At 43.2% G+C, this 24304-nt stretch overlaps 1 protein-coding gene across 1 annotated transcript in view; it reads left to right on the forward strand.

Annotated features, from left to right (window-relative positions):
- Positions 1-22759, forward strand: part of hspa13 (heat shock protein 70 family, member 13) — a 47000-nt gene extending 24241 nt beyond the window's left edge. The window contains exons 2-5 of the mRNA XM_063050269.1: positions 3652-3992; positions 8307-8520; positions 8984-9151; positions 15174-22759. Coding sequence (XP_062906339.1) covers positions 3652-3992; positions 8307-8520; positions 8984-9151; positions 15174-15772 — 1322 coding nt within the window. The 3' untranslated portion in view covers positions 15773-22759. The remainder of the gene's footprint in view (positions 1-3651; positions 3993-8306; positions 8521-8983; positions 9152-15173) is intronic.
- Positions 22760-24304: the final 1545 nt, after the last annotated feature.

Genomic DNA, 24304 nt, shown 5'->3' on the forward strand with positions numbered 1-24304 from the left:
TTTCCTGGGCTATCTCTACTCTCTTTCTTGAAAAAGGGAACAACATCTGCAACCCTCGAATCCTCTAGAACCTCTCCTGTCGCCATTGGTGATGCAAAGATCATTGTCAGAGGCTCAGCAATCTCCTCCCTCACCTCCCACAGTAGCCTGGGGTATATCTCATCTGGTCCTGGAGACTTATCCAACTTGATGCTTTCCAAAAGCTCCAGCACATCCTCTTTCTTAATGTCTATGCTCAAGCTTTTCAATTCACTGTAAGTCATCCTTACAATCGCCAAGATCCTTTTCCGTAGAGAATACACAAGCAACGCATTCATTCAGTATCTCTGCTATCTCTTCTGGTTCCATACACACTTTTCCACTGTCGCACTTGATTGGTCTTATTCTCTCACATCTTACCTTCTTGCTCTTCACATACTTGTGGAATTCCTTCTTTATATCTTTTTCCCCTGTGCTGCAGGGGAGGGAGTGGACATTTGGAATGGACCCTGTCCCTTTGTGTATTTGGAGGGTGAAGGATAGCACAGATATCGTGACAAGTGTTACATTTCCTACACTTCTCCATGATATCGATGGGCCCGCTGAATGTTCCCCCTGTGCCAGAAGGAGTATTTTGGTTTAAGGTTTTCTTCTGCAATGGAGAACAGCTAGAGGTCATTACCTGTATCTAGTGTCTAGCCAGCAGTCTTCCTGAGGGAGGTGGACTTCAGGGAAGTTGTTTGGTTTGTTGACTACGTCTTCCCTGTTGAGGGGCTGGTGTAGGAGAATGATGTGAATGTGCTCAAGCTGAGTAATGAGGTTGATTTGCTGACTTTGTTACTGACCCTACATTTCCAACCTTTTTTACGCCATGGAACCTTACCATTAACCAAAGGACTCCAGGTTGAGAACCCCTACGTTCGAGGGGAAAAAGGGAGGATCCTGTGCTAGCAACTCATTGCCCTTGTGTGGAAACCAGTGGTCATCCTGCTACCACTCTGTGGGTGTGCAGGATCTCTTCAGCATGAAATTGTTCACCTATCGGCCACTGATTAAGGGCTATTTTGTACATGGTGCAGAGGTTTTTGTTCTGTAAATATCTCAGTAGTACTGTAAATATATATTGTTGATTAAGCATTCCTTATTTGTGTAAATCATTCATTACAGGTCATATGTAAAAGTACGTGAATGGCATACGTTATCATGCCATCACGTCATAAGTGAGAAAGTAAAAACTAAATTGAGACTTGTTATCGCCGAGCTCCCGATCTTTTACTTTCCATTAGTTTTATGTTTTGGGGTTACGGTACATAAGTGGTGATGAGGAACTTTAAGCAAACTTGAAATGAAATGAAGCAAACGCTCAAGTTTTTAAAAAAAAGGTGCAGTGAGAAACAGTTAGGTAAAAACAAAAGTTTAGCAATACTTAAGGAAAACTCAGAACTGGCAGCTCACCGGTGGAGTTGTACTCAACACTGGGACTGGATTGGCCTCAAACGTACTGAAAGTGTATAATGCTTCTACCTAGTGTATGTTGTACTCCATGAGGAAGGGCATAATTACCCTCATCTACAAGGAGAAAGAGGAGAAGGATGACATCAGCAATTGGAGACCTATCTCGCTGTTGAAAGTAGACTGCAAAGTCCTGTCCAAGGCCATGGCTAACAGGACTAAGTCTGCACCAGGACAGGTCACCCACCAGACCATACTTATGCAGTACCAGGCAGTGTCTTTGACAGCCTTGCATTGCTCAGGGATGCCATTACCTACGTGCAGGGCATGGAGTGGATGCCCGCCTGGTCAGCTTGGACAAGGAGAAAACCTTCAGCAGGGTAACACACTTGTACGCAATGGAGATGCTTCATGGCCTGATATGGAAACACCAATGCCTATTAACAAAAAAGCCTAGAAAAAGTGGTGGACATAAGCCAGTCCATCACCATTGAGCAAATGTACAAGCAGCTCTGCTACCAGAAAGCAGCATGCATCCTCAAGGACACCTCCCATCCAGCCCATGCTGTCTTCTTGCTACTACCATCAGAAAAAAGGTACAGGAGCCCTGTTGTGTAGCTCTGTTTGGCTACACATGCCCTTACACTTCCTCCCTTACCACCATTCAGGCCCCCAAACAGTCCTTCCAGGTGAGGCATCACTTCACCTGTGAGTCGACTGGGGTGATATACTGCGTCCGGTGCTCCCGATGTGGCCTTTTATATATTGGTGAGATATATATTGGTATTTGTACACATTTTATTAATACTTTAATCTCTAATCTTTTAAATAATTCTTTATCCTTTATAATCGTTGACTGTTATTTTTTGTTGCATGTCACACCCTGACCAACACATCACAGCCAATTCTGAATAAATGTATATGGTGAATAAAGTTGATCATTGACTAACATAAATTATTTGTATTTTTCATGTGTGCAAAATAAGCATAACCACATTTGTGCAAGATTGAATAGCGCAAAATTGTGAGCAGTTTGGACCCTATATCTAGGAAAAGTTGTGCTCTTATTGGAGAGGGTCCAGGGGAAGTTCACGAGAATGATCCCAGGAATGAAGGTTAACGCATGAGGAGAGTTTGATGACTATGGGCCTGTCCTCACTGGAGTTGAGAAGAATAAGGTGGGTGGGGGATCTCACTGAAACATAGGACACAGAATAGTACAGCATAAGAACAGGCCCTTTGGTTCACAATGGTTTGCTGAACCAATTAAATTAGTAATCAAGTGGCCAACTAAAATAGTCTCTCCTCCTGTTCATGTGCCTATCTAGGCATCTCTTAAAAATCCCTAATGTATCTGCCTCTACCACCAGACCAGGCATTGGCACCCACCAATGTTGTATATTGAAAGGCCTAGATAGACTTGATGTAGAGAGGATGTTCCTCATAGTGGGGGAGTCTAGGGCCTGAGGGCACAGCCTCAGACTACCAGGACATTCCTTTAGAACAGAGATGAAAAATTTCTTTAGCCAGAGGATGATCAATATGTGGAATTCATTGCCACGGACAGCAGTGGAGGCCAAACATTTGGTATATTTAATATAGAGTTTGATGGGTTCGTAATTAGTAAGGACATCAAAGGTTTGGATGGCAGGGTGGAAATGCACCTCTACCAAAGAAGGTGCAAGGTGCTCCTTCCCTCTGCTAGCCTGCAGGTCACCCTTGGGCAAGGTTAGCTGCTTAGCTCCCCCCGCCCCCACTGATCAGGGTCATGTGAAGCCATGGGAGCAGGTGGTGGATGGTCTATTGAGCAGCTGGTGTACATCACAAGTCTTGGTTATGCGACCACAGATGCCAGGCAGACGATCTCTGAAGAGTATTGACAATGGCTGGGGTCACCCTTCTAGTAAAGACACTGCCCAGAAGGTGGCAATGGCCAACCACTTCCTTAGAAAACTTTGCCAAGAACACTCGTGGTCATGAAGATCATGATCGCCCACATCATATGACATGACACATGGTAATGATGATCAAAGGTCATGGGGGAAAGGGAGAATGTGGTTGTGATAGACAATAAATCAGCCATGATGGAATAGCAGAGCAGACCTGATGGGCAGAATGGCCTAAGTCTGCTACTATGCCTTATTGAGTAAACAAAGCACTATTGCAAGATTTGTTACAGTAATGTAACCACTGGACTATTGTTTTGTTATGTTTCCACAGGTTCTTCAATCCTGGCCCTCCTGTTGGCTGGATACTTGGCACAGCAGTATCTTCCCCCTCCCAAACCAAAAGTGATCGGTGTAGATCTGGGCACCACGTACTGCTCTGTCGGCGTGTTCCAGCCCGGCACCGGAAAGGTGGAGGTGATTGCTGACCAAGCTGGGCGAAGGAGTTTGCCGAGTGTGGTGTCGTTCACTGACAGAGAGATATTGGTGGGGTATGATGCTCAGGATCTGGGTGACACCAATCCGCTCAACACTGTGTATGATGCCAAGCGCTTTATAGGAAAGCGCTTCACACCAGAGGAGCTGAGAGATGAAAGCAGCCGGTACCAGTTCAAGGTAATGACCAAGCTGTTTTGTTCACTATTTTCATTTAGAAACGCCCCTTTAGAACAGAGATCAGGAGGAATTCTTTTAGCCAGAGGGTGGTGAATCTGTAGCATTCATTACCACAGGTGTCTGTGGAGGCCATGTCACTGGGTATATTTACAGCAGAGGTTGATAGGTTCTTAACTAGTCATGGCATCAATGGTGACAGGAAGTGAGTGGAGAATGGGGTTGAGAGAAGTAATAAATCAGCCCTATCTAATGGTGGAACAGGCTCGATGGGCCAAATGGCCTGATACTGCTCCTAACTTTTGAGGTCTTAGTTTCCGTACTCTAAGATTCTGTCTCTTTGGCCCAACTGGTCCATGCCGACTATGAGGAAAGATTGAAAAGGGACCAGAGGGGCACACAGGCTCACCCCTCTAGCAGCAGAGCAATCCCACCAGCGACCAGAAGGTAGGTAGCAAGCGTTCGCCCTCCGCATTCACCTAGAAGTTTCAATCTCCCTTATCGCTTTAATCAGCGAGCAGTGGAAGTTTTAATCAGCAAAATGGAGCTGAAATTTGACTTGCACCCCATCCCACAACCTCTTCACCATGAGGCTTCTGCTCCCTGCCTCTCAGAGATAGCAAAGCCCTGGATCAGCCAAACGATGTCCAAGCTGCAAATTGCAGGCCCCCAACGGGTTCCAGAAAAACGCTCAAGACAAAAAACAAATGTAAAAGATATAAAGGAAGTGAAATAAGTAAATAGAAAGTGAAATATACTTCCGGTTATGCCCCCTCTTCTTTACCATTCCCCTTTCCCCCCTCTCACCATATCTCCTTACCCGCCCATCGCCTCCCTCTGGTGCTCCTCCCATTTTTCTTTCTTCCATGGCCTCCTGATCTCTCCTATTAGATTCCCCCTTCTCCAGCCCTGTATCTCTTTCACCAATCAACTTCCCAGCTCTTTACTTCACCCCACCCCCCGATTTCACCTATCACCTTGTGTTTCTTCCTTCCCTCCCCCCACCTTCTAATCCCAACTCCTCATCTTTTTTTTCTCCAGTCCTGAAGAAGGCTCTCAGCCCGAAACATCAACTTACTTTTTTCCATAGATGCTGCCTGGTCTGCTGAGTTCCTCTGGCATTTTGTGTGTGTTGCTTGGATTTCAAGCTTCTGCAGATTTTCTCCAGTTTGTGAAATAAATAGTTTCATGGTCTATCCAGAAGATCTCGACTGAGGGAGTGTTGTATGCAGGTGCCATCCTGACTGGTACAAAAAAACCCCCAGATATATTAGAGAAACAAGGTTCTGATGAGAATAAGAAACTGAAGGAAGTCTGTATCAGTACACAAATAAAAGGCTAGACCAGTTGGTGAGTTGAAAGCTGATAAATGCCAAGGACCTGATGATCTGTGTTTCAAAACTTTGGAAAGAAATGGCTAGAGAGAGAGAGGGAACACTCTGTTTACTACTTCTAAATTCCTTAACTGGAATTGTTCTTGTAAGTCGAAGGGTAGCAATTGGCACTTAGAAAGGATGGAGAGTGAGGCTGAACTGTTAGTGTAGTGGGAAGCAAAATGCTGAAATATGTCATGAAGGATATCATAATCAAATAGCTAAAAAAAAATATATACAGTGGGATAACTCCGCCATAGATGGTCCCAAACCCGGCTGTGAAAGGAGGAGGTTTGGGCATGGGGCTAGCAACCCCATCCCATTTTAAAAAAAAAGTGGCCAGCCAAAGAACACCTGGCAATGTGACCTTATTGCTGACACCAAGAAAATGGGCTACACCTGTGGACAACTTGACAGACTGGCCCAGGACAGAGAGCTCTGGGGAGCTACAGTCATTGGCTATGCCCCAGCAGTGGTGATGAGCTTAATTGACTATTCAGGGGAATTTTCACAGAAACGTACCGTGTTGTCTCGGGCTCAACAGAATGGATGCAGGGAGAATTTTCCCCTGGCTGAAGAACATAACATCAGAGGCCACAATCTTCGGTTAATGTATTCAGTTAAGATGGAGATGAAGAGAAATTCTTCACTCAGTAAGTAGGAGAACATTGGGAGATCTTTAATCCAGAGGGCTGTGTTGGCTCAGATTTTTTTCAAAATACAGATCAATATCTCTCTGGATAGTAAGGGAATCAAGGAATATAGAAATGGTGTAGGAAAATTAGCAGAGGTTGAAGATCACCTATGTCAAAGGCCAGGTGGTTTACTACTCAAAGATTGACTGGGGCAGTGAGTTAGCTAATGAAATTTAACATAGAAAACTGAAATGATTTCTCTTGAAAGCATGAGTTTAGAAATGACAATATAATTAGTGCAATTCTGAAAAGACTGTTGGAACAGAGAACATTTGTGAATTGTTAACACAAGAGGTTCTACAGATGCTGGAAATCCAGAGCAACACACACAAAGTACTGGAGGAACTCAGCAGGTCATGAAGCATCTAGGAAAATGAATAAACAGTCATCTTTTCAGAGCTTTCCACCTCAAAATAAGTCATTGAGTCCCTCAATCAAAGCTGTGAAATCTTGTGGTATCTGGAAAAAAATTCGTGAAATTTTTTTTTATAAGTAATAGTACATTGTATTCCTGGTTTTACAAATGGACAGATTAAGTGCAATTCAAGAATGTTTTCAAATTAATAGACTCAATTGGGTGATTGCTTACAGTTCTGGGTTTCGGTTCATGAATCCTGATGAAGGGTCTCAGCCTGAAATGTTTGTTCATTGCCTCCATGTCCTACCTGAACTGCCGAACTCCTCCAGCTTTCCGTCTGTGTTGCTCGAGATTTCCAGCACCTGCAGTCTCATGTTTCCGTTGATGAAAGTCACGGGGTTTGAAAATGCATATAAAGTTTCTGAGCAAAAAGGTCACAGATTTAATGGCATATATCCCATTGAGGATGAAAGGAAATTTTAATTGACAATTATGGTGTGTAATGGAATTCCTAAGTTACTATGTCAAAGGAATATTATTAATAAAAAAGAATAAAAATTAAAGAGCGTATGAGAGCACGGCAGTAGCAACACCTATTAACTCGAATTCCTTCTAACGGGTTCCCAACCTGGGGTCCATGGACCCCTCGATTAACGGTAGAGGTCCATTGCATAAAAAAGATTGGGAACACCTGCCTTATAATGTAACTAAGAAACCTCATGCAGCCTCTGTCTCCATCTGTGGAGCTTGTGTATTACTGGTGGGTCCAAAGATTCAAAGTATGCATGCAGTATACAACCCTGACAGTTGCCGTTCCACAGACAGCCATGAAACAAAGAAAATCATGGAACCCGTTCAAAGAAAAACATTAATCCCATCCCCATGCACACAAAAAACAAATCGTGAATGGCAAAAAAAAGCGAATAACACAGAATATATATAACACAAAATCAAAAGAGTTCAGTTCAGCTCAGTTCTGTTCAATTTAGTGCTGTGTTGTTCATCATCTGCAGGCCACCCTGATGAAAAATCGCCCATAATAGCAACAAATAAAAGCGACCAGAAACGCATCGTAATGTAAACTACAGAGTCCAATCCACAAGCTGCGTCAATTAAACCTTGCCCAAGACCCAGGGCCCCGCTACAATCCTCTGGCAACATCAAGCAAGAGGGGGAGAGAAGTCTGTTGTTGGTGGGTGGATCTGTTGTTGTACAACATCGGTGGCCAGTGCTGCTGGATGCAAACTTTTCTAAGTGGTGGTTGGACAGAATTGCTTTCAATCTGAATTTGGAATCCAGCACATAGTGATCTGGTATATTTTCTTTACACTCTTTACTAAGTACACCTGCACACTGTTTGTTAATGCAAATATCTCATCAACCAATCATGTGGCAGCAACTCAATGCATAAAAGCATGCAGACATGGTCAAGAGGTTCAGTTGTTGTTCAGACAAAATATCAGACTGAGGAAGAAATATGATCTAAGTGTCTTTGACCATGGAATGATTGTTGGTGTCAGACGGAGTAATTTGAGTATCTCAGAAACTGCTGATCTCTTGGGATTTTCACACACGCAGCAGTCTCTAGAGTTTACAGACAGTGTTGTGAAAAACACAAAACATCCAGTGAGTGGTAGTTCGATGGGCAAAGATGCCTTGTTAGTGGGAGAGGTCAGAGGTGAATGGCCAGATTGATGCAAGCTAACAGGAAGATGACTAACTCAAATAACCACGTGTTACAACAGTGGTGTACAAAAGAGCATCTCTGAATGCACAACACGTTGAAACTTGAAGTGGATGGGCTACACAGAAGACCACACCAGGTTCCACTGCTGTGCCTAATAAAGCGTCCATTGAAAGTCTTATCTATAACTGATATTTTCTGTTTTAGGTTTTACATAACAATGGAGATGCAGAGTTTTCCATCTCTGTAAACGAGTCATTCCGTGTCACACCTGAGTACGTTGGTTCCCTGTTGCTGTTGGAGTTGAAGAAGTTGGCAGAGGAGCACGTGGGGTTGCCCATCAGTAAGGCTGTCATTTCAGTGCCAGCCGACTTTGACGAGAGGCAGAGAAACTACACGGTGAAAGCAGCACAAATGGCAGGTAAGTGTAGGTCCTCTTGCGAGGTGCCAGCTTGTTGAGTTGTTCCCACTGTTCCCAGTGTTATTTTTCCCACATTTGTCAATGTGTTCATTTTGAACTCATAAGTAATAGTGTCCATAGTGTTATGTTGGTAAAGTGACATTATTTGATGTAATTGTTATTTGCACAGTTTGTCGTCTTTTTGCACATTGATTGTTTTTCAATCTTTGTTTTTGTATAGTTTTGCATAAATTCAATTGTATTTCTTCATTTTCCTGCAAATGCCTGCAGGAAAATGCACCTCAAAGTAGTATATGGGAACATATACATGCTTTAATAACTTTTACTTGACGTTGACTGTAAGGCATTTTAATTTTCTCCATTTACTCCCAGCAACTTGATCAGTTTTGCACCATCACACCTGGTATCAGTAGCATGGAGTTCTGCTCTCTGTTGTAATGAGTCTGGCCATTATGTTTTGCAGGGTTGGACATCCTCCGGGTTATTAATGAGCCGACGGCGGCAGCCATGGCCTACGGGCTGCACAAAGCGGATGTTTTCAATGTGTTAGTGGTGGATTTGGGGGGTGGCACGTTGGACGTGTCACTGCTGAACAAACAGGGAGGAATGTTCCTGACCAGAGCCATGGCAGGTAAAGGAATTCCCATGTACTGTCCTGTATATTATTTCCTCAGGGTGCTCCAGTTTCCTCCTCCGTTCTCAAAAAAAGTCACGTGAGTTAGGATTAGTAAGTTGCGGGCATGCTACGTTTGCTCCGGAGGCATGAGGACTCTTGCGGTCTGTTCCCAGCACATCCTCACACTTTGGTCCTTGACACAAATGTCGCATTTCACTGTATGTTTCAATGTACATGTGACATATAAAGCTAATCTTTATAGATCTTTATCTTTAAAACTCATAATCAGAGTCAGAAATAGGATCAGGCTTATTATTGTTTTGCAGCACCAGTACAGTCGTCTGGTGGCGCAGTGACATCAGTGCCGGACTCCGGAATGGGGGTTCCCAGGTTCGAATCCAGTCGGGCCGTTCCCGAGTACGTTTTCCATCCGTGCCGGGTTGAGTGTTGAGCTCGCAACTCGACCTTGTAAAGTAAGGAGAAATACTGTACTGCGAGATGTCTGTGTGAGGAATGGCGTGCCACACAGTCTCTCGTTCCGCGCCTTGTAAGGCATGAAAATGCCCAACGCCAGCCTCTCAGGCCTGAGTCGACGACATCATCAGTACAGTGCAAGACATACATATTACTACATGTTACAATAAAAAAATTAATGAATAGTGCAAAAGATGAATAGTGAGGTGGTGTTCATGGACCGTTCAACCAATCAGAATCCTCTGTAGAACTTAGCAATAGTATATCGTGACACACCATTTCTCCTCAAACTCCTTATGGAGTATAAGAAATGCAAGAGAATACTTAAGAAAGAAATTAGGAGGGCTAAAAGAAGACATAGAATTTCTCTAGCAGACAAGGTGAAGGAGGATCTTAAGGGATTCTACAAATGTGTTAAGAGCAAAAGAATTGTAAGGGACAAATTTGGTCCGTTGGAAGATCAGAATGGTAATCCATGAGTGAAGCCAAAAGAGATGGGGGAGATCTTAAACAAATATTTTGCATCTGTAGTTACTCGAGAGACGGATACAGAGTCTGTAGAAGTGAGGCAAAGTGACGTAGACTTCATGGACCGTGTACAGATTACAGAGGAGGAGATAGTTGCTATTCTGAAACATCAGTGTGGATAAATCCAAAGGGTCTGACAAGGTGTTCCTTTGGACCCTTCGGGAAGCAAGTGCAGAAATTGCTGGGGCCTTAAAAGGGATATTTAAATCATCCTTAGTGACGGGAGAGGTAGCGGAGGATTGGAGCCGATATTGTTCCACTGTTTAAAAAAGACACTAAACAGGAACCAGAAAATTATAGGCAGGTGAGTATGACATCAGTTGTGAGGAAGTTATTGGAAGATATTCTAAGGGACTGGATGTAGAAGTATTTGGATAGACATGGACTGATTAAGGATGGTCAGCATGACTTTGTGTGTGGTAGGTGGTGTCTAACCAATCTTATTTTTCAAGGAAGCTACCAGGAAAGTGAATGAAGCCAAGGCAGTTGATGTTGTCTACATGGACTTTAGCAAGGCATTTGACAAGGTCCCACAAGGAAGGAAGGACAAGAAGGTTCAGTTGCTCAGCAATCAAGATGAGTTAGTAAATTAGATTAGACATTGGCTTTGTTGAAGAAGCCAGAAAGTGGCAGTAGATGACTGGAGGCCTATGACTAGTTGTGCGTCAGAGAGATTAGAAACATAGAAACATAGAAAATAGGTGCAGGAGTAGGCCATTCAGCCCTTCGAGCCTGCACCGCCATTTATTATGATCATGGCTGATCATCCAACTCAGAACCCCGCCCCAGCCTTCCCTCCATATCCCCTGACCCCTGTAGCCACAAGGGCCATATCTAACTCCCTCTTGAATATAGCCAGTGAACTGGCCTCAACGGTTTCCTGTGGCAGAGAATTCCACAGATTCACCACTCTCTGTGTGAAGAAGTTTTTCCTAATCTTGGTCCTAAAAGGCTTCCCCTCTATCCTCAAACTGTGGCCCCTCGTTCTGGACTTCCCCAACATGGGGAACAATCTTCCTGCATTTAGCCTGTCCAATCCCTTTAGGATCTTATACGTTTCAATCAGATCCCCCCTCAATCTTCTAAATTCCAACGAGTACAAGCCCAGTTCATTCAGTCTTTCTTCATATGAAAGTCCTGCCATCCCAGGAATCAATCTGGTGAACCTTCTTTGTACTCCCTCTATGGCAAAGATGTCTTTCTTCAGATTAGGGGACCAAAACTGCACACGATACTCCAGGTGTGGTCTCACCAAGGCCTTGTACAACTGCAGTAGTACCTCCCTGCTCCTGTACTCGAATCCTCTCGCTATAAATGCCAGCATACCATTCGCCTTTTTCACCGCCTGCTGTACCTGCATGCCCACTTTCAATGACTGGTGTATAATGACACCCAGGTCTCGTTGCACCTCCCCTTTTCCTAATTGGCCACCATTCAGTGCTGAGTCTTGTTGTTTGTCATCTATATCTCTGTTCTGGATGATAATGTGGTTAGCTGGATCAGCAAAGTTGTGGATGACATCAGGATGAGGCTTGTAATGGACAGTGGGGAAGGTGATCATGGCTTGCAGGGGGATCTGCATCAACTGGAAAAATGGGCTGAAAAGTGGCAGATGGAATTTAATGCAGACAGTGCGAGGTATTGTACTTCGGTAGGACAATCCACCGTGAACAAACGGTAGGGCACTGAGGAGTGTGGTAGAACAAAGAGATTTGGGAATACTTAGAAACATAGAAACCTACAGCACAATAGAGGCCCTTCAGCCCACGATGCTGTGCCAAACATGTACTTACTTTAGAAATAACCCAGGGTTACCCGTAGCCCTCTATCTTTCTAAGCTGAATGTACCTATCCAGGAGTCTCTTAAAAGACCCTATCGTATCCGCCTCCACCACCGTCGCCAGCAGCCCATTCCACGCACTCACCATTCTCTATGTGAAAAACTTACCTTTGACGTCTCCTCTGTACCTACTTCCAAGCACCTTAAAACTGTGCCCCCTCATGCTAGCCATTTCAGCCCTGGGAAAAAGACTCTGATTATCCACTTGATCAATGCCTCTCATCATCTTGTACACCTCTATCAGGTCACCTCTCATCCTCCATCGCTCCAAGGAAAAAGGCCGAGTTCACTCAACCTATCCTCATAAGGCATGCTCCCCAATCCAGGCAACATCCTTGTAAATCTCCTCTGCAGCCTTTCTATGGTTTCCACATCCTTCCTATAGTGAAGCGACCAGAACTGAGTACAGTACTCCAAGTGGGGTCTGACCAGGGTCCTGTATAGCTGCAACATTACCTCTCAGCTCTCAAACTCAATCCCATGGTTGATGAAGGCACTGTATGCCTTCTTAACCACAGAGTCAACCTGCGCAGCAGCTTTGAGTGTCCTATGAACTCGGATCCCAAGATGCCTCTGATCCTTCACACTGCCAAGAGTCTTACCATTAATACTATATTCTGCCATCATATTTGACCTACCAAAATGTACCACTTCACATTTTTCTGGGTTGAACTCCATCTGCCACTTCTCAGCCCAGTTTTGCATCCTATCAATATCCTGCTTTAACCTCTGACGGCCCTCCACACTATTCACAACACCCCCAACCTTTGTATCATCAGCAAATTTACTAACCCATCCCTCCACTTCTTCATCCAGGTCATTTATAAAAATCACGAGGAGCAGTGGTCCCAGAACAGAACCCTGAGGCACACCACTGGTCACCGATCACCATGCAGAATATGACCCGTCTACAACCACTCTTTGCCTTCTGTGGGCAAGCCAGTTCTGGATCCACAAAGCAATATCCCCTTGGATCCCATGCCTCCTTACTTTCTCAATAAGCCTGGCATGGGGTACCTTATCAAATGCCTTGTGGAAATCCATATACACTACATCTACTGCTCTATCTTCATCAATGTGTTTAGTCACATCCTCAGAAATACAGGTCCATAATTCGTTGACAGTGACATCACAGGCAGATAGGGTTGTAAAGAAAGCTTTTGGCACATTAGCCTTCATAAATCAAAATATTGAGTATAGGAGATGGGATGTTATGCTTAAGTCTTGGTTGAGGCTTAATCTGGAGTATTTTGTGCCGTTTTGGTCACCTACCTACAGGAAAGATGTAAGTAAGGTTGAAAGAGTACAGTGAAAATTTACAAGGATGTTGCCAGGTCTGGTCTGACTATAAGGAAAGATTGAATAGTTTGGACTGTATTCCTTAGAATGTAGAAGATTGAGAGGAGATTTGATAGAGGCATAGAAAATTGAGGGGTGTAGATGGGGTAAATGGAAACAAGCTTTTTGCACTGAGAGTGGTTGGGACTGGAAGCAGAGGTCATGGGTTAAGGGTGGAAGGTGAAAAGTTTAAGGGGACCATAAGGGGAAACTTCTTCACTGAGACAGTTATGAGGGTGGAATGAGCTGCCAGCAAAAGTGGTTTTATGAGAGCTCGATTTCAACGTTTAAGGGATGTCTGGATAGGTACATGGATGGTAGAGGTATGGAAAGCTATGGTCCCAGTGCAGGTCAATGGGAGTAGGCAGTTTAAATAGTTTTGGCATAGAGTAGATGGGCTGAAGGGCCTGTTTCTGTGCTCCACTTCTGATGACCTCTATGACTCCTCATGAAGTATAGCCGCTGGCATGCCTTCTTCATAATTACATCAATAATTTGGGCCCAGGATAGATCCTCTGAGATGTTGATGTCCAGGAGTTTGAAGCTATTCTCCCTTTCCACTACTGACCCCTCAGTGACGTCTTGTGTGTGTGTGTTCTCCTGACTTCCCCTTCCTGAAGTCCACAATCAATTCCTTCGTCTTGCTGATATTGAGTGCAAGGTTGTTGTTGCACAGCGCTCAGCCAGTTGATCTATCTCATTCCTGTACACCGCTTTTTGAAGTTTTGCTGCCTGTGGCCATTTTTATTTCTTTTTCTGCTGTTGACTTCGTGAGGTAGGACGTCACTTGTTGACTTTTTTGATAAGATCAGCATTTAATGTCCATCTCTAATTGCTACGGAGAAGGTAGGGGGGGATCTCCCCTCTCGAACTGCAGCATTGTGATTGTTGAGTATGGTGGTGTTTGGCTGTGAGCTCCAGCATTTAGATACAACAACAGGAAACAAGGAAGTGAGATTCTGAAAATTAAAACAAAAATGCAGATGCTGTAAATCTGAAATAAAAACAGAAAATGCAGGAGAAACTCAGCTGGTCAGGCTCCATCTGTGGGAAGAGAAACAGATTGAAGACCCTGTTATGAAAGAGAGATCTGAGGGACAACTACCTTATGCAAAGAGTGATGCATATATGGGATGAGCTTCTGGTGGAAGTTAAGGCAGGTACAATAATAACTTTCAAAAGACATTTAGACAGGTATACGGATAGGAAAGAGGGTTATGGGCAAAACGTGGACTAATAGGACTAGTTTAGATGGCTATCTTGGTCTCTGAGGATCTTTTGGGCTGAAGGACCAATTTATAGAACATAAAACAGTACAGCACAGGAACAGGCCCTTTGTCCCACCATGCTGTGCTAAACCAATTTAATCAGCCATCAAATGGCAACTAAACTAACCCCTTCTGTCTACACATTATCCTTATCTCTCATGTGCCTATTTAAATGTCTCTTGAAGGTCCCCAAATGTATTTCCTTCTACCAGCACTCCAGGCAGCACATTCTAAGCACCCACCACTATTTTTTTTAAATAAAAATACTTGCCTTCACATCTCCTTTGAAATTACCTCCTCTCACTTTAATGCATGCCCTCTGGTATTGGACATTTCAACCTTGGGAAAAAGATACTGCATCTATACCTCTCGTAATTTTATAAACCTTTGTCAGATCTCCGCTCAGCCTTTGCTGCTCCAGAGAAAACAACACAAGTTTGTCCAACTTGTCCTTACAGCACATGTCCCCTAATCCAGGCAACATCCTGGTAAACCTCTTTTGCGTCCCCTCCAAAGCCTCAACATCTTTCCTACATTCCTTTTGCTGTATGACTGTATGATTCTAATCATGTGTGGTTTATTGGCACAGGGAATAACCAATTGGGAGGCCAAGATTTCAACCAGCGGCTGTTGAAGTATCTGTTTAATCAGATCTACCAACGGTTCGGGGCTCTGCCCTCCAACCAGCGAGATGTGCATCGTCTGCGCCAAGCTGTGGAAGCAGTTAAGCTGAACCTGACCCTTGCTGACTCCGCGCTTGTTCGTGTCCCACTCTCACTGCCAGATCGAGGGCAATCCGGTGAAACAGAGAGGGGTGGTCGAGGAGAAGACGAGGGTGGCAACCAGGTGATGTTCGAAGAAACGGTAACCAGAGACCTCTTTGAGGAGCTCAACCAAGACCTTTTTGAGAAGATCCTGGATCCTGTGAAGGAGGTGCTCTCTAGTGGTCACCTCGACCGCTACGATGTGGACGAAATCGTGTTGGTCGGCGGCTCCACCCGCATCCCCCAGATACGGCAGGTCATACGCGAGTTCTTCAGCAAAGAGCCCAATACCTCTGTGGATCCCGACCTGGCTGTCGTGATGGGCGTGGCCATACAGGCTGGGATCATGGGCGGCTCCTGGCCACTGCAGGTCAGCGCCCTGGAAATTCCCAACAGGCATCTACGGAAAACGAACTTCAGCTAGTTGATTCCTTTCCTCCCCACTTTCACGGTGAAGTTGCTCACAGAGGTTCGGCAGTCCTTTTATTTTTGTACACTGGAGGTGGTGAACACAGACAAAATGTTAACACTTACAGTTTACCATAATCTTCAAAATTATCTCCATGCTTTCTGGCAAATCATCTTGAGATGGTTAGTCAATAATTTTAGAAGCTTTGCTCTATTGGCATTCTGCTGTTCCATCTTCGTGTTGTAATGGTTCCTAATACTAGGGCAGTTTTTGCTTGTTACATTGGTCAGATCACCAGATATTTACTGCTCACATCAATCTTTACATGCTCTGCTATTTCCTAGATATGGTTTAATATGTACCTCTCGATTCACTGACAACTCTTGAGTGCTGCCATATTCAGTCCACTCAGGATGACCGTGGAAATTTTATGGTTTTGGGTCCACCTCCTTACAGCCTCTGCTCTTGGCTGATCTGGCCTAAACAGTGGTCACACCAATGGTCAGAGGGAGCTGAATTCCTGCCTGTCAGTGGATATTCAATGAAGATGAGATTGCTTTTATCTTGACAACACCTGTCTTAAGTTGGCCCCAAAGGAAAGTATGGGACATGTACACCAGGGTCGGTTAGTTCTGGCTGGTAGTGAACCATGCTGATCTTTGGGTGATGCAGATGGTGGAAAGAGTCTCTGGATCTTGGAAACTGACCAGTAAATGGTCTGACAAGGTGAATGGTGAAGGAACTGAGAAATAAATTGAGTGCTTTAACCCAAGATATTTCATTATTTAAAATGACTTTCCTTCAGTTAAGTGGTGCACAAGGCAAAGAGTGAGGTGTAAATTTATTAAATATATATTTATATGAAATTTTATACATAGAGAAACTTTATGAGACAATTTTTTTTCCTTGATGGAACATGTGTTTAAAGATCATGAAGCAATTAAATACTTGATTAAAAGACTAAATAAAATAATATTCATTTGTTTCTAAATATTGCCCTGGGCTGCCCTGCAAGGTTCAGTTCAGACAATCATACTCTGACCATTCTTCTTTTTTAAAAAAAAGAAAAAAAATAATTAATTCTCAAAAGGGAAAAGGTACTGCCATGGTCAGTATTATTAACCCTTGAGAAGTTGGCAGTCAGTTGCCCTCTTAAACCACTGTGGTTTGTGTTGAGTAGGGCATTCCAAGGTTTTGCTTTGGTCTGTGAAGGAACAGCTGATTATTTTCTAGTAGGGATGGTATGTGACTTATGGTGGTGTTCCCCTTGTACATTGGTGGTCCATGCTGGAGAGAATGAATAGGTTGCCAGCTAATAAGCATTGTGAATGTTTACCTTCCATTCTTTCAGTAGCATTGCTGGACAGCCTTTTTAATTGCTACAAAACTTTCCATGGGCAGTATTGCCCTTCAGTTTACCACTGCACTCCAGTGCTTATGTTCTTCATATTGACCCAATCAATCTTTTCCTTTGGCTTGATTCTCATTATATACTACTCATTCCTTCTAATCTGAGAGAATGCTGAAGGTGTGGATGAGAGTAAATAGCCATGCAACTCTTCCAGGACCAACAACATTGCTACTAAGTCACTGGGCAACTCTTGTCAGTTGAGTCATGTCCACAGACTTTCCTTCATCCCTAATACTGACATGACCTGAAGCCAGATATTGTGTGACATAATGTGTCGGCCAAGACATGATACATGAGCCTGAAATCTTCAAATGATTTGTAAGGCATTAGGTTAGAAATGTTTTGGATTTTTCTTTCAATGTGAAGCTGGTTTACTGTTCAATTAATAAAAATGGTATGTGTGTAGCCTGTTGTTGAGAAATATTTGTCCTTGAACTTCCTATAGTGCGTGGGAAGACTACTGTGTACTCAGGCAATTACTTTGCAGAATTATTATCACTGTGATAGCCCTCTAACTCTGCAGTATAAAATCTGCTCAATGCTGTGTATATATTCCACATGAGATTCCTTTATATACATCGTACATCATTGTGTGATCCCGTTCACTTTTGTGTATCGAATTGTTTGCCTGGACCATTCCACACAGTTACAAATTCCGCACTTACTTCTATTATTTATGTTTTTATTTTGCGTTACGGTGTGGAGTAGGCCCTTCAAGCTTCGCTGCCTCATCATCCCCACAATCCCGACGAACCCTAACCTAATCACAGGACAACTTGCAATGACCAATTAACAACCCGGTACATTTCTGGACTGTTAGAGGAACCCATGTATTCCGTGGGGGAGGATGTGCAGAGTCTGCTTACAGAATGACGCTGGAATTGAACTCCGAACTCCTGAATGCCTTGAGCTGCAATATTGTCACGCTAACACCTATGCTACCATAGCTCTTCAGGGAGTTTCTGCCATATTGATTGTGTTTTCAGCATTGGGATGTATGATTTTACGAATGCTTCGACAGCCACAATCTAGAGTAGTATCTTAGAGTCATAGAGCACTACAGTAGAAAAATACACCCTTCAGCCCATCTTGTCCATGCCTAACAGTTATTCTGCCTAATCCCATCATCCTACACTAGGACCATAGCCTTCCATACCCCTCCCATCCATGCACCTATCCAAACGTCTCTTAACTGTTGAAACCGACCTGCATCCTCCATTTCTGCTGGCCGTTCGTTCCACACTCTCACCACCCTCTGAGTGAAAATGTTCCCCCTCAGTTTCCCCTTAAACATTTCACCTTTCACACTTGACCTATCTCCTCCAGTTCTAGTCTCACCCAACGTGCTTGCGATTACTCAATCTATATCCCTCATAATTTTGTATGCCTCTATCATTTTTGGGAATCTATCTCTTGAGGAAATCATTTACTTTCTCTGTACCAGTAATAATCAGCCAGGACTGAAGTTATTTTGTTCACTACTTTATTAGAAAACGTACAAGGACCAGGTATGGCGGTCCAAGATGACTTAAATGTACAACTGGTGTAATGAGTACTATGCTCCAAGCTTAACCCTGTGGCATCTCCCAATTCTAACACAGCATAGATGAGCATTTTCCTGTCTAATCTTTTAGACATTTACTTACTACATTTTGACCAGTCAACAATGAGACTCCTTGTCAGTAGTCTGATAATCAGAAAACATTGCTTTGATCCACAAATTAATCAGCTCTGCACCCTTTAAAGATTATCAATACTCATCAGAATGGTTACTATTAGCCACCACATTCACCTTTTGAACAAATATATTGGTAAAGTCATCACCCTCTCCTCGCTTTTCTGCAGAGGTTAATTGCTTCAGCAGGTCTCTGATCTCTTCATAGAACATGGAACACTACAGCATAATACAGGCGTTTTAATTCACAGTCTTGAACTGACCTTTAACCTACTCTAAAATCAATCTAACCCTCCCTTCCATATAGCCCTCCATTTTTCTTTCATCCTTGAGCCTATTTAAGAGACTGTTAAATTTCCCTAATTGTCCTGCTTCTACCACCACCTCTGGCATGGTGTTCTACAACACCCACAGCATCCTGTGTATATTAAAAAAACAAACACACACACAACTTCCCTCTGAATCCCCCTCATAAGCTTTCCTCCAATCACCTTAAAATTATGCCCCTCATATTAGCCGTTATCCATGGGGGATAAAGTTTCTGGCTGTCCACAATCTGTGCCTCCTACCATCTTGTACATCTATTCGTTGTAGAAAGCATTGCATTTGAAGATAGCAGGTTGTGTAAATCCTGTTTAACACCGCCTTTTGTTGGTTCATGTACTCCCAAAGCTGCCTAAGAGGACACGAAGCGTGTCTTTCTAACTACTAGTTCTATTGACATACCAAATGTTTTTAAAATAAAGCAACCACTTTCATATTCACAGAAATCTGCAGCATGATCAAGGACGTTCAGCTCATTGTGTCCTTACACATTCCTTGCTGTTCTTTCACGCAACCTTCCAAATAGTTGTCAATTATATATTTGTATTTGCTTTCATTGCCCTTTCCGGCTGTATTCTGAATCACAACAGTGTTAATCTCAATCTCTTTAATGATCATCCTTCAATTTTTCCTTTAGTTACCTTGTACAGGTAATCCCTGTGTTAGGATCCCCCAAATACAGGCGAGCATCCATAGCAGTATTAAATTCCAAGTCAGGCGTATATATGTCTATTCCTGGAAACAACAGCATTAGTTTCCTCTCTCCATTTTAGTAATTAAATCATAAGACACATAGGAGCAGAATTATGCCATTCAGCCCAGCAATTCTGCTCCACCATTCCATCATGGCTGATTTGTTATCCCTATCGACCTCATTCTCCTGCCTTCTCCCTGCAACCTCTTGCTGAAGATTTCATTTCATTTTTATCCAACGAGCCGCCACCACATTCCCTCTGCCTACCTGCCTGACCTTCCTATACAATGTGTGTCCTTGGATGTTAAGCTCAAACTATGATCTTTCAGCCACAACTCAGTTATGCCCACATCATACCTGCCAATCTCCAAATGTGCCACAAGATCATCTACCTTATTCTGTATACTGTGTTCATTCAAATATAACACTTGCAGTCACAACACGCTGGAGGAACTCAGCAGGTCGGGCAGCATCTGTGGAAGCGATCAGTCGACGTTTCGGGCCGGAACCCTTCGTCAGGACTCAGGACTTCGTCTCCACAGATGCTGCCCCACCTGCTGAGTTGCTCCAGCGTGTTGTGAGTGTTGCTTTGACCCCAGCATCTGCAGATTATTTTGTGTTTATGATAACTCTTTCAGTCCTGTAATCATCACCCTTTTAATTTTGCCCCTATGCTGTACTTAAATTCATTCCACTGACTGATTTTGTCCTTTCCTGAGCCTGTTGTTCCTCACAGTCTCATTACACACCTCATCTACTTGTATACCAACTGCCCCATCCACAGCCCTATCACTCAGTTTCCCATCCCTGCCAAATTATTTACCCTCCCCAACAGTTGTAGCAAACCTGCCCACAAGAATAGTCCCCCTTGTGCAACCAGTCCTTTTTGTACAGGTCTTACTTTCAGAGTTCCCAATGATCCATGAATCTGAAACCCTTTTCCCTGCACCCTTTCCTCAACCATGCATTCATCTACCAAATCATCCTATTCCTACCCTCACTGGCATGTGGTGCAGGCAGTAATCCAGAGATTACTACCCTGGAGGTTGTGCTTTTCAGCTTCCTACCTAACTCCCTATATTCTTTCATGATCTTATCCCATTTTCTACCCGTGTCATAGGTACCAATGTGTACTATGACTTCTGACTGTTCACCCTTTCCCTTTGCAATGCTGCAGACCTAACCCAAGACATGCCTGACCCTGGCAACTGGCAGGCAAAATACCTCTGGGTATCATTTTCACATCTATAGAATCTCTTGTCTCATCCTCTAACTATGGAATCCCCTATCCTGCTGCACTCCTCCCCCTTCCCTTCTGAACCACAAAGCTAGACTCAGTGCCAGATTTCCCCCTGGTAGGTCATTCTCCCCCCCCCCCCCCCAACCCCCATAGTACACAAAGTGGTGCACTTACTGTACTTATTATGGAGGGGAATGGCCACAGGGGTACTTTGCACTGGCTGCCTATTTCCTTTCCCTCTCCTGACAATCACCCAGGTACCTGCCTCCTGCAAGTCAGGGGTGACTATCTCCCTGTAGCTTCTATCTATCTTCTCCTGTGTGAGTGGAAGGTCATCAAGCTGGATTTCCACTTTGTTAAAACAGTCTATAAGGAGCTGCAACTTGGTGCACTTCATGCAATGTAGTTATCAGGGAGACTGGAGTTCTCCCAGAGTTCCGACATCGCACATAAAGAACATACTATTAACTCTGGACCCATTATCAGTGCACTAGCTATGTACTAATTGACAAAGTAAGAGGAAAAAATATTAGAAACTTAGAAACTCTGCCTGTGCTTGCCTGAGCCCGTTGAGCCAAAGCCTCCCACTCTAACACTGGCCCACTCCAATAATGGCTGCTCCAATAATTCTTTCTTGTCAGTTTTATGCGCAGTTGATGCCATTCCCCACAGTACTATGGCGGTATGGTTACCCTGTGGAATGGTTTTCGAGTCATAAACTACAATTTATGGGTAACAATATTGCTTAACTTTGCCAGTAAGCAAAATGAGCAAGATCACCTTATGGACATGTGTAGAAACAGAACTCGTTCATTACCTGGGCAGGGGCTGTGTCTGTGGTCAGGTTGATAGCAAAAAAATTCATATAATTTTGAATTCTTTTGTTAAATCTGTCAATAATCTTTAATTCTAGGTGATAAATTTCTGCTCTGTATCTGAATACAACTTAAAGTTTATTGCATGAAATATTACTTATGCCTTTTGTACTGATTCTATTTCTTCCCCCACCTCTCATGCCCTCTACCTAATGAAAAGTAATCCACCTGACTGTGTTATCATCACAGCTTGTTCTGGTGATGTACTATGGGCTTTGTTTTATTTCTCACTTACAACTCAAGCCGATCTGTTGAGTAAGTTCCATCCTCTAGGAAGAGCCAGAGTTGACTACGAAGCTGTGTGTGTTGAGGAGAATGACGAAGGCGTGCCCACAGAACAGGAGTTCCCAACCTCTTTTATGCCATGGGTGAATACCATTAAGCAAGGGACCCATGGACCCAGGTTGGAACCCCCTGCTCTAGATTGTAGCATAGGCTAAGTCGCAAGAAAGGACGTGCAGCTGAGAAATCATCCTTGCCTGCTTGCTTTAGACGTGTGATTTTTCTCCATTTTCACTCCTATTCCTTGGGTACAGGGTCATTTGAAGCTTTCAAAGGTGTGGGAAATACCAGAAACTATTTCCAACTTTGTGCTGCTCAGGATCCCTTGGAAATGTGTACAATGAAATTGTTTATAGAAGCTAAAGGTTTAGTTATTGATTTGGTATTGAAAGTTCCAGCAGTGTTGTGAAAGCTGACATGCAGAAGGAACATTGTAGTGTATATCTTATGAACATGCCATCATTCAATGTGTAACGCTGGACTGGAGAATAAACTAAATGTGCCTCAACTTGCTTTTGAAATAGTGGCATTCTTTGTCATCTTAGCATACCCATTTTCTCTTTCGTCAGGTGATCTGGATTCGTAGAGCAAGTTCAGCCCTTTGTTTGAATATGTCTATCAAATGCAAATGCATTTCCTTGCATTTGGCCCCTATTCTTCTAAACTTGTTTCTATTTTCTCGATAAGTTCACAGAGAATGCTACTACACAATACAAGCCCTTTGCCCCACAATTTTGTGCCAATGCTTTATTCTACTCTAAGAATGATCTAACCTTTTCCTCCCATGCAACCCTCCATTTTTCTATCATCCATGTATTAATCTAAGAGCATCTTAAATGTCCGCATTGTATCCACCTCTACTATCACCCCGGTAGAGTGTTCCACACACTCGCAATTCTCTGTGTTAAACAAAAAAGAATAATTGCTTCTGACATTCCTCTTGTACTTTACTCCAATCACCTTAAAATTATGCCCTCTCATATTTGCCATTTCTGCCCTGGAAAGAAGTCTCTGGTTGTCCACTCGATCTACAGCATGTCCCTTATCACCTTGTACACCTCTATCTTGACAAGAATAAAGATGGCCAAAGACCATGATTGTTTACATCATACAACATGGCACATGATGATGATGATGACACCAGTATCAACTCACCACTCATCCTCCTTTGCTCCTTAGCTCACTCAACCTATCCTCATACAACATGTTCTCCAATCTAGATGGTGTCCTGGTAAATCTGCTCTGCACCGTCTTTAAAGCTTCCACATCTTCCATATAATGAGATGATCAGATTTGAACACAATATTTCCAGTATGGTCTAATGAGGGATTTATGGAATTGCAACATTGCTTGGTTGCTGTATGGCCATGTGCACATTGAACAAAAGTTAAAACAAGGACAAGAAGAATCAACACTCAAAACAGTCATGATTTACTCTAGAATTAGAAATATTTATCACTATGGTAAGCTCCATTGTCCTGCTGTTCAAATATCCTGATGGCTCAGCTTACAAAGTGAAGTTATCATCTTTCTCATTTCAACAGATTGAACCCCAGTTTCAAATTTCCATTTACAGGGTCCCCATTTTACATGTTCCCCCAGAACTTCTAGTAGTGATAGGAGTATTAAACAGTCCCCTGGAACAATAAGATGGACTCTTGATCTCACAGTCTACTTCATTATAGCCTTGCACCTTGTCTGCCCACACTGCACCTTCTCTGTGTTTGTAAAACTTTATTCTGCATTTGGCTGAACAATGACTGATCTGATTAAGTGATCCATATGGATGACAAGCAAAACAAACACTTTCGTGGTACCTCGGTACATGTGACAATAATAAATCAAATTGTTAATTTACTGTCTTTTATCATGAACATGAAATTCATTATGAGCATTGACAGTCAACATTATAGCCATTCACAGCACTTGGAAGACCTGGTTTTTAGCACCACCAATGTGCTACATTGTTGGTCTGAAAAATCCCATAATTTGCTGATCAGTTTGTTCCTGCACTGTTTCTGTAATAGCCAGCTGCATTTGTTTGGA

The sequence above is a fragment of the Mobula hypostoma genome, chromosome 6, assembly GCF_963921235.1.
Source record: "Mobula hypostoma chromosome 6, sMobHyp1.1, whole genome shotgun sequence".
In the NCBI taxonomy this organism is placed as follows: Eukaryota; Metazoa; Chordata; class Chondrichthyes; order Myliobatiformes; family Myliobatidae; genus Mobula; species Mobula hypostoma.